General features: G+C 38.4%; 1 protein-coding gene across 1 annotated transcript in view; it reads right to left on the bottom strand.

Moving 5' to 3' along the window:
• Window positions 1-6046: 6046 nt before the first annotated feature.
• Window positions 6047-11991, bottom strand: part of cep170bb (centrosomal protein 170Bb) — a 30674-nt gene continuing 24729 nt past the window's right edge. The window contains exon 19 of the mRNA XM_053675923.1: window positions 6047-11965. Within this exon, the coding sequence (XP_053531898.1) occupies window positions 11850-11965 (116 nt within the window). The 3' untranslated portion in view covers window positions 6047-11849. The remainder of the gene's footprint in view (window positions 11966-11991) is intronic.

Below are 11991 nucleotides of genomic sequence, written 5' to 3'. Positions count from 1 at the left end.
ATTATGTCAGTGGGTAATTATGTTTTGCTTATATCAGATGCCCAAGAAACGAGCAGTGGACAGGGATTCCATTTTCACAGTCCTCTGTTCATCAAAAGAGGCCGTAGTCCAAAATGGTAATGTAGATACTCCTAATCAGAGCATCCGGACAGAGCTTAGTGAGCAGCTAGAAAACAAGATCACTGCAAAGGCTCTATGTACTTTTGTTAAATTGAACAGACAACATCTGGACTGCTTTAGGGTATATTTATGAAAGTGATCATGAAACAAGTGGCAGTAGTGAGGACACTGATTTTGAGCCAGGGTCCCTTTACCCCAGACCAAAAGATTGTTGGACTTTTGATCTTGAAGTTCCATTTCAGAAATGGACTGAATTCATGCGTGAAACAGTTTAATACAAAAACAAGTTCTCTAAAACACAAAAAAGGGAATGCACAATTTTGAAGCCTGGCATCTGGACACGTGATAAATCATCACATTTGAGAAGAAGCGAAAAGCCCCTGGACATTTGTCTTTAAAAGAGCCAAGGTTTATCCATCAGCCACAGAGAAATATATAGAAATCAGAGGAAACTGTAAGGAATGTCATGGCCACATTCACATAAAATGTGACGGAGAGCCTGAAATGAACAGCCCAATGCTGCTCAATTGTTTAATTAAAAACACTGATGACTCCCTGCACACTGGATGTTCCAAGCGTGTGATGTCTGGTAACTTGCGTGTGCAGATAGCCAAAGAACTGTGTGAGATCCTGAGCCAAGCCATCTTCCTAATTTGGCCACCCCGTGCAAAGCAAAGCAAGAGAGAAATGACTTAGAATTAGGTGACAAGGATCATATTTTGTCACTGCAGATGTTAAAATATAGTGCACCTCACAGTGGTAGCATTAAAGACATTGGACTGGACAAGATTTTCTGTCACTACTGGAGTCAAACACAAATGTTTATGTACAAGTCATTATCAAAGAAGTCTACTAACCCCACTGGTTCAGTAGTGAGGAAACTACAGAGACCAAATGGCATGTCTGGCCATAGCTTCTTATATCAGGGTCTTCTGGCAGGGGACGAAAATTCAAGTGTCCCAGTTCTCGTCGAGAAAGGACACTTTCAAACACACCATCTCTACATTATGAGTAAGTTTTATGTTTGTTCTACATTTCTTTTTTTTATAGTGCTTGCATGGACATTACCTTATAATAGTTTTTCAGAATATGAAACAGATTAATTTCTGTTTTCTGCATACACACCGGGCCTCTGTGTGTGTGTGTGTGTGTGTGTGTGTGTGTCTCTTAGTTGACCTTCTGCCTGCGTGCAGACGTACCCCACCTACGCTCTGAGGCCTGCCACACTAATCAAATACATGTATTGTTATCCCCCTGCGCCTTGCTTATCTGTGTGTTGTGTCTTAGGTGAACATCCATTCTTACAGTGCACTAGCCCAGTGAATTCTCAATAAGATTACATATTACTCATACTAGGTCTCCCTCGTGTTTATTTCATGTATAGTTTATATACAACACCGTTCTTTGGTAGAACGACTTGTATGTTTATGATCGTTGTCTTGCTGCATGACATTTTACATTTATGGCATTTGGCAGATGCTCTTATCCAGATCAACTTACATTTATCTCCTTTATATGACTGAGCAGTTGCGGGTTAAGGGCCTTGCCCAAGGGCCCAACAGTAGTAGCCTTGCAGTGCTGGGACTTGACTCCTGACTTTCTAATCAGTAACCCAGAGCCTTTAATCACTGCAATCACTGCCTACCCACCCCCTGCATGACCCACTGCCCACCCACTTTCTCTTGATATTCAGATCATGGACAGATAACCTGATATTTTCCTTTAGAATTCACAGGTATAATTAAGAATTCATTGTTCTGGAACAAGCTGTCCTCGCCCAGATGCAGGAAAACAGGCCTAATCTGTCTGACTGGATTGGTGGAGTCCAAAGTCTTTAGAGATGGTTTTGTAACCTTGTCCAGCCTGACAACAACTCTTTTTCTGAAGTTCTCAGAAATCAGAAATCTCCTTTGTTTGTACCATGATACACTTCCACAAACATGTGAAGATCAAATGGTAAATGGTCTGCACTTTTATAGCACTTTTTTAACCTTAGCAGTTCGACAAAGCACTTTGGTTCTCATTCACCTGTTGTCATACACACACACACCAATGGTAGTAGAGCTGCCATAAAAAGTATTAACGTCATCGGGAGCAACATGGGGTTCAATGTCTTGCCCAAGGACACTTCGGCGTGTGGAGTCATGTGAACCTTGATGCTAGCATCAGGCCGGGAATCGAACCGCCAACCCTACGATTAGTGGACAACCCACTCTGCCACCTGAGCCACAGCTGCCCCATAGATGTAAATATCAGTATATAAAAGATGAAATTCTGATCTATCGTCTCATATTCATCTTTTGATCTCAAACCCAAATGACCAGTGTATAGCACAAACAAAATAATTGGCCTTGCCATTCCAATACTTTCAGAGGGGACTGTACATTAAAAGTAAGTTAGTGCTAGCAGCAGTGTTCAGGTAGACTATTCATATACACACTTCCTGAAATATTTTGTAGTAACAAAGTGGGCTTTGTTACTGAACATGAATTTAGAACCCCATAAGGCCTTTTACCTTGTTTACATGACCTGTGATCAATCCCTGACTACTATCTTTAAGGCAAATTGGCTTTGGTCAGTTCATGGCTCAGGGAGTCTACACTATATTACTGCTTAGAGCTTGATATGAATGCTGACTAATTTACATTTACATTTCTGGCATTTGGCAGAAGCCCTTATCCAGAGTGACTCACAGAAGTGTTTTGAAGTCTCCATCAATAAATACATCCTTATACTGGTTCACTAGGTCATGGACTAAGAATACCATCAGTCTTAGAACTTTGCTGGGAGGTAATATAGTAAGAAAAACACACAGAAAATACATTTTAAGTACTTTAGGAATTTAGGCACTTTAGGCAGAGGTAGGTCTTTAAGCGTTGTTTGAAGACTGCCAGTGAATCAGCTATTCGGACATCTAGGGGAAGTTCATTTCACCACCGAAGTGTCAGAACAAAGAAGAGTCTTGATGCAGGTTTTCCTTGTACCCTGAGAGATGGTTGGACCAGTTGAGCGGTGCTAGAGGATCGTACAGAGCATGGTGCAGCGTGGGCACAAGAGAGTCTTGTGGTGGACTATGTCAAACGCTGCTGAAAGGTGGAGGAGGATAAGAACTAATGACAGTTTGGCTGATCTAGCAGCATGTAACTTCTCAGTGACAGCAAAAGAGCAGTTTATGTGGAATGTACCTCTTTGAAGCCGGACTGGTTAGGATCTTGGAGGTTGTTCTGTGAGAGGTAGAGAGACAGTTGTTTGTAGACAGTGTGTTCAAGGATTTTAGAAAAAAAGAGAGAAGTGATACCGGTCGGTAGTTGCCGATGTCAGAGGTATCCAGAGTGGGTTTCTTCAGGATGAGAATAACCCTTGCTCTCAAGAATGCAGTTGGTACATGACCAGATGATATGGAGCCATTGATGATAGGCATGATGAAGGGGAGGAGGTCTTGTGAGATGATCTGGAGCATTGTAGAAGGGATTGGATCCAATGGGCAGGTGGTAGGATTGCAGGACAAGATGACCTGCAGGATCTCTTCTGTTTCTAGATTAGAAAAATATGTCCGTGAAGGAGAATCCTCAGTGGGTAGTGTAGAAGTGAAGGTCTGGCAGATTTTTTCATTCTTCCAATCATTAAAGGTGGCAAAGTCTTCGGCAGCCAGGGAGGATGGAGCAGGAGGAGCCGGTAGGTTGAATAGTGAAGAAAATATGTTGTGGAGCTTGTGAGGTTCTTGTGCAGAAGTGTCCAGCTTTTCCTTGTAGAAGGCAGTCTTAGAAGAAGTCACCTCAGATGAGAATTTGGACAGGAGAGCACGGTAAGAGGCAAGATCTGTGTCGAGTTGTGATTTCTTCCACTTTCTCTGCTGTTCTTAGTTGTCTCTGATTGCTGTGTAACTCATCCGACAGCCAAGGAACAGGGTAAGAAATCTTCCTGGGTTTAGAGGACAAAGGGCTGTTTACTGTATGGTTTTGCTTTAAATATATTTTCTTAATGAGCTGCTTGGAGACAGACAGTAGAGCTGCAAGAAGTACCTAATGACTCCATATCCAGAGCCACTGATTATACCTCATGGTCAATTTAAGAGGGTCATCCAAAAACTAGCATCAGGATAGAAATGACCTTTGGGACTTTCAAGTCACATTTAAATTATTTAAGACTCTTAAATGTAGACTAAGAAAAGGCATGTGACATATCAGTCCTGCACAGGACGATAAGGAAGGAGATACTCCGTTTCCTGGTTTCCGAGCTTTCTGCTTCTGACCTCCACCTGTTTCTTGGATTAATGATCATGAATATACCTTGTGTATTTTTGCCTGCCCGTGTTATGACTCCTGCTATGAATTTTGATAATGATATTTGAACTGCCCTAAAAAAAAAATACATGCTGACCTTACACAATTGTCTCCTGCCTCTTCACCTCCAACCAGGACATTACATTACATAAATTTAAAAAACTAGTTAATGCTTTCTTTTACTAGGTTAAACTATTGTAATGCCTTACTGTCTGGAAGTTCCAATAGGGACATAAACAAGCTCCAGTTAGTCCAGAATGCAACAGTTCTAACAAGTACCAGAAAATTTGATTATATTAACGTCACCTTATCTTATCCACACTGCATTGGCTCCCAGTAAAAGTTTGCACTGATTATAAAATACTACTATTGACCTATAAAGCACTGAATGGTCTCAATCCACAGTGCCTGAGAAATTTTGGTCTATTATATTCAGCCTGCTTCAGTCAAAATGTGTAACTACCTAGAATACCGTATAATGTGGTGTAGTTACCTAAGCTGCCACTAGTAGGCACCACCGCATCTTATTTCTACATCTTATGGAGAAAAGGAGGAAGGTGACTCTGAGATAAAAGCCCCAAGGCACATTTCCTCAGTCTCCCTCTGTCTGGACAATCAGGTGGAGCTGCTACTGCATGCGATCTCATACTAATGTTATTATTCTGTTTGATCTCCATATTAATGCTAGCTTTATTATAGAGCTGATAACATTTGTCCATAAAGTGTTATTGTGATTCTGTAGTGATTTGGGGGTAACAGAGTTAGCGCATCACGTCACTCTTATTCCACCTTTTAATCCACTCATTCAAAAACTGGGATCAATTTTCTCATTTGTGAGTGGCTTTGGATAAAAGCTTCTGCTAAATGAATAAATGTAAAATGTAAATTCATTGGAGCTCCTTACTAATCCACAACAGTTATTTAAAGGTCTGTTCCTGATACCTACATGGTGTGGAAACCTTCCTCAAAATTCCTAGTTTTTGTTTCACTCCTCCTTTTGTTCATCGGAATGATCCCTTGGTTCTCAAATCAAGCATGAGTTTACCCTTTGTTCATACCCACCCACCCACCCACTGACCCACACACACACTGACCCACACACACACACACACACACACACACACACACACACACAGAAATATCCACTCATTCAAAATATCCACTACCACGTCTGTAATGTATTGCTTATAACTTGTGTTTGTTGATTTGTGTAATAAATTAAATAAATATTATCCTGTTGAACCAGTTGTGTGTTTGCTCTCAGATCAAAACAGAAGCTATTATTGAAGAACTCTGAACCTTCAGATAACTTTATCATTATTATTCTTAATTGATAGTTAAATTATAACAGTTTATGGCAAGTGATATTGGTAAAATTCATGAATAATTGTTTCATTATGTCTAATTATTTTACTAATAACTAAGGCCTTGAATATTAACATCCAACTAAAGAAAGTCTTAATTAGTAAGTACAAGTGTATTGAACAACATGTACAACATTACTACATTGTATTTTACAGTACTGCAGTGTATAGTGGTACGGCTCTGGGTAGACGTCTGTCTGTCTGTCTGATGCAGGCCTTCAGTTGGAATCTGTGAATCAAACAGAACTGAACAAAGAGAGTTTAAGCTTGTGACTGAAATTGATTTATTGTAAATGTAATGAAAATTTTACAGTCCAAACAGTGAATAAAAACACACCAGTAACATAAAACCAGCAGTGCAGTGTGTGTGTACATACAGTCCCCTCTGAAAGTACTCGAATGACAGCATGGTGGGATCCGTGCTAGCTCAGTGCTTAAGATGTTGGACGACTGATTGGAAGGTTTTGAGGTCAAGTATTCCAATACATGAAAAAAATCCAATAGTTTTGATCTATTGAAAAATGGGTGTGTTCAAACCGAAGGTGTCATGTTCTAATTTGTTTAACACATCGAGATGAAATTCTGATCCATCGTCTCATATTCATCTTCTGATTGTCAGTGTGTAGCGAAAACAATAGAACTGGCCTTGTCGTTCCAATACTTTCACAGGAGACTGTGTGTGTGTGTGTGTGTGTGTGTGTGTGTGTGTGTGTAAAAGAGAGAGAGAGCGTGTAAGAGCAGCTCAAACACTTTATAGAGAACGTTTATACAGAACATTAACATTATAAAGTTACAGATACACATCTTTAATACTCAGATCTGAACAAAAAACATTCGCGCACACACACACAAATAAATAAATAAAGATAATGATAAAATAAGTTATTTAAAAAAATCTACTCAATATAAAAAAACAATTAAACTGATAAAAAGACATTTGTTCTGCACAGAATGTGGTGTTTCAGCTGCTGTACTAATTTATAAATAAAAATAAAAACATTGCTGTTCATGGACACTGTTAAATAATGCTACACATAATGTTCACAGGATAATACACACGTCTGTCTACACACTCGGTGCAAAGTTAACAACAATCATTACAAGTCTAAACATTGCTCACTGAAATTATGAAATTCATTTTTTAAAATTTTAATTCATTTAACATTTTTCCAGAATTTTCTGATGAAATATCAACATTTGTCTCTTTTCCTGGTAGAGATTCAGACATTCCTTTTGGCTACTTTAAATATGCAACAGAAAAACAATATTTTAATATTTATCTGATTATAAATAGTGCTAAACACTGGATTTAAGTTGGATTTAGGAATATTTTGCAATCAACAACAACAAAAAAAATTCTCACAAATATTCTCACTTCTGAATAATGATCAATAATCACTTTCTTACACATGTTCTACTACAACTTTTAATTTAGTAAATAATTTTAACCAAAACTTTGTTTGTCTACATTCATTCAGTACTGCTGCTCTTCATGAAATTAGATCTGAATCTTAATGAGAGCCAAATTCTGAATCATCTGATTTAATGTCTCAATCAGAATCTGATTCAGTTTTCACTCAGTGCTCCTACCTTAAATATAAACATAAAACCAGAATCAGCTTGAGATGATTATTCAGATGTCATTTATGTTTTTTATGAATAGAACAAGAAACTGAATCATCTGAATCTATCTTGATTAGAATAAACATTTAAACAAACTAATTTATTAGATCTGTGAGAAATAATATGAATTAAATTATCTGTTAACTGTTCAGTAAAAGAATGTGAGCTATGTTGTTTGCAGTGAGTAGGTCTCGGTCGGTCTCTCTCTCTCTCTCTCTCTCTCTCTCTCTCTCTCACACACACACACACACACACACACACACACACACAGTCAACCAAAAGTCTAAATTTAATACCAAGAGTTGGTCAAATTCTTCAGTTATTAAATATTCTCACCGTTTTGTCACATGATCACTGTGTACCAATCAGAGGACGGTATTCGGAGTAAGCCCAAAAGTTACATCACGGGGAAAGTTGCTGGTATTCAGAGTCGGGTTACGCAGCTGCTTAAGTGAATTTTCTGAGCTTCACATCCAGATTATTAAAACCACCTGCATGTAATTCACACCTCCGAAGTAGACAGAAGCAGGGTTTTTCAATAGAGATGAAACATCAGTTACTTGACAGGCAAAAATAATATGTATTTTATGATATTTTTAATAAATTGAGGTCATGAAATTTGAACGTGTCGATATGCTCTCCTGTAAAGGAGGCTCATGCTTTGAAGGAAAAGCTGACCAAGTGCTCATGCAACACTTACAGAGAACCTTTAAGTTCATTCATAATTTTATCTATATAAACAATGTCTGAGATCTCTGATTAAAAAAGATTTTTGTAGACTTTTAAAGTGAGAATATTATTCATTAATGAATAGTGTTATATTTATGTATGTAATATTCTCCTCAAATGTACGGAAGCCCTAAGCGGCCATGCATGAAAGCTGTTTTCTCACGATGTAATTTTATCCTGAGAGAATCTGGCCCTTTGTGAATAGGACTGGTGTTTCATGCACATTGGCATCTTCTCCATCACAAATGTAATAACTGCCCGCTGTAGAGATATCTCAGCATTAAAAGAGAGAGAGGGGTGTGTGTCCCTTCTCAAGTGTCAGACACTAATGTGGAAATCGTCAGTCCTGCAGGAATTATGTATTTTTGTAGACCACCCCAGAAGTTAGCATCACCCTGGTTACTTTCACACAAAGCTAGTAAGGTTTTTCCATTGGCTTTTGAATTATTTCAGAAAATAAACTCTGTGACCGACAAAAGTTTATGATTCTTACATGTCTTGTTCATTACGATAAGATTCATAAGATTTTGACGCCTATACACTCACCAGAAGTAAAAAGCTAATGTTAGACTATAAACGAACTACACCACGGTCGTATGACTTCAACGTCACCACCACTACACCACTACAACTCTTTCAGTCTTTATTTAAAAAAAACAATACAACTGGGAAATACTATAAACTGATAAATCTACAAATTGGGAAGTTTGAGTTGAAATAGTTTGCACAAGTGTTAGTATAAACACAGCAAGGCTGTAGTAGATGAGACTTCCTGTTCAGCATGATGACGTTTAATGTCCCCGACAACCTCCGTAGTAAAAGTTAGCCACTTGTTAGAAACCGTCTTTTTCAAGACACGTAAAAGCTTTTTTTTATTCTGAGTGGGGTATTACTGATGTATTTTTTGATGTAGTATAAAACGTGAACATATCTTGAGCTTGTGTTAACCACAGACCTTATTTCAGTCATTAACCAAAAAACCCATTCAAAATATGGATGTCCAGTGCACAGGAAAATTAAGTCGAGATCACGGGAAATTTTTTTTTAAGTGGATTTACAGAAAAAACATACATTTCAATGTGACATATTGCGTTTACATTAAACTGTCAGACAGCTGCACTTAATATTTGAGCCGATGTGCTTGAGTTCAAGGTCAGAATCCCACGCAACTGAGGCACGCGTCTGGGTTAAACAAACTCCGCCCCCACTCCGACTCACATAATGTCCGAGTAGCACTTAGTTTTCGAGTTCCAAATACCAAGGTGTACAATTTCAGTATTAAATCCTCACGAGACATAAATTGGGGTAAAAATAATAAAAAGGTTCCTAATGAGTGACACGAGTGTTAAAGGGGGCGGAGTCTAAGGCAGAATATTAATATTAGAATATTAGTGTTTAAAGAAGCTCATTAAGTTAAATAATGAATCTCTGTAAATTGTGGATCTGCGAGTAAAAGGTGCAAATGTTCCTTCACTGATGAAACTTCTGGATGCTGCTGTCACTGTTTTTTGTTCTTGTACAGTATTTTTGAAGCAAACCTTCATAAATACTGTAATTTTATTATATTTCAACTCACATTATTATATTTCTGTTGCATTGAGCTGCTTAGTGCTGTTTAGCTTTAGCCACATTCTCATTAGCATTGAGTCACATTCATATCATTTACATCATGCACCAGGAAATGTAATATATACTTATACACAGTTATCTCTCTCTCTCTCTCTCTCTCTCTCTCTCTCTCTCTCTCTCTGTGTGTGTGTGTGTGTGTGTGTGTGTGTGTGAGTGTGTGTGTGTGTGTGTGTGCGTGTGTGTGCGTGTGTCTGCGCGTGTGTGTATGTTAATGCATAGCACAGTTATAATGCAGATTCCTAGGAACGATTAACCTAAAACCTAAAACACCAAATAACATCACTGTCTGTGTTCCAGTCCTGGTTTTAGCACGCCCCTCGTCCACTCCCCCTTCATCTGTTGGCCAATTTGACAACATACCCAGAATGCACTGCACCACACATTTATTATATATTATAATTTTACATGGGGAGGGGAGTTATACAGTGCATCCAGAAATTATTCACCCCTCTAGTTATGACTTCTCTTTTTGCTGTATTGCGACATCATAAAATAAAACATATTTATAGGTTCTCAGAATTATTTAAAAAGTATCTTTACCTCAGAAATTCTTTTGCCCTGAGATTTGGGTCATTGTCCTATTGGACCATGTATTTTAGCCCTAAATGCAGGTTTTGGCAGATTGGAAGAGGTTCTGTTCAACAATTTGCTCATATTTGGCTTCATCCATGTTTCCTGTGATGAAAACAAACTTTCCAGTTCCTCCTGCTCAAAAGCAAAATTAGAGCTTGATGATACCACCACCATGCTTCATCACAGGAGTGGTGTTAAATGGGTGTTGGGATGTATTTGGTTTGTGCCAAATGTTATGATTCAGCTTGAGACCAAATGCCTCCACTTTAGTCTCATCAGACCACAAAATCTTTTTCCAAAAGCTCTCAGGTTTTCTGACTTTCTCACAAGTGACTTCCGTTTGGCCACAGTCCCACAGAGACCGGATCTGTGAAGAGCTGATGATGTTCTTGAGGTCTGCCCAGGATCTTCTATTTCAGCTCTGTAACACTGTTGTAGCTGGACTCTTGGACAGTTCTCTGTCAATTGCACTTCTTGCCTGAGCACTCAGTTTGGCCTGATCTTGGTAAAGTCTGTGTTGTTCCATATGTTTTCCCCTTTTTACAATGAATTTCACAGTAGATCTAGGAAGAGTCAAAGCACTGCCATGGTTTTAAAAACTTCATGGGCAGTTCTTCATGGGCAAGCTTCATGACAGCAAAACTGATCTGATCTGCCATTTCAGCTGCGAGAGCAAGCATACAATCTGATGCAGGTGGATTTAAAATGAACACAGGTGTACCCTGTTTAACGTATTTAATGTGCACTCTGAAAAACAAATACTCGTTCTAATTTAGATGCTAAAATAAAAGGGGATGAACACATCAATTATGTTGTTTTAGACCTCATCATCCTGGGGACGTCTAAATATTTACTTTTATTTCTGTGAGCAGTCACTTCAAAAAGAGCAGAAAAATCCCATTCTAACATATTCACATTTAATGCTGCAATACAGCAAAAAGAGAAATAATCACTAGGGGCTGAATATTTTCTGGAGGCACTGTATAAATCTGTATAACATTACGGAACACAAATGTCTGTAAATGTTTTAGCTACTTTAAACTGTGACAAAAATAATTTATATAAAGTGTTTGGCTGTAACAGAGAATCTGCTGCAGAAATCTGAACTATGGCCAGTTTGTTTCGCTGTTTCCGAATCTGTCGAGTCCACCAAGTAATAGCCCCATTTACAGGTTTACACAGGTTTACATTACAAATCTTTTTTTCTTTGTGGGTAAATACACAATGCCTCAACTATAAAAATCCAACTCAATGAATTTTTGGATTTAGTGAATTTAGGTCAACAGATATAGTACTGCCACACACTCATCCCCTTGTGCTGACATCTAATATGGAAACACACACACACACACACACACACACACACACACACACACACACACACACAAACACACACAGTTTGTCTTCTATCCGAAGCAAGCAGCAGGTTTACATTTAATACAGCATTATATTTCAGCGTAGTAAAGATCTATAGAGCATAAAGGCATTTTCAGCAGTTATTACTAGACTAAAACAGACTTCACATTCCTCACACAGGATATTTACCACCTCGTTTGGCATTTGCAGATGTAGACCTTTTTTTTCCTGCTGCAGGTGGTGCTGTTATCTTCACACCTCCTCCAGGTTCCACGATTGAGTTTATCACTGAGGAGTTACAGAGATAAAGAATG

This window comes from Ictalurus punctatus, chromosome 25, assembly GCF_001660625.3.
Source record: "Ictalurus punctatus breed USDA103 chromosome 25, Coco_2.0, whole genome shotgun sequence".
NCBI classification, from domain to species: Eukaryota; Metazoa; Chordata; class Actinopteri; order Siluriformes; family Ictaluridae; genus Ictalurus; species Ictalurus punctatus.
The sequence above is the reverse complement of the archived record's forward strand: the minus strand, read 5'-3'. Positions and strand labels throughout refer to the sequence as shown.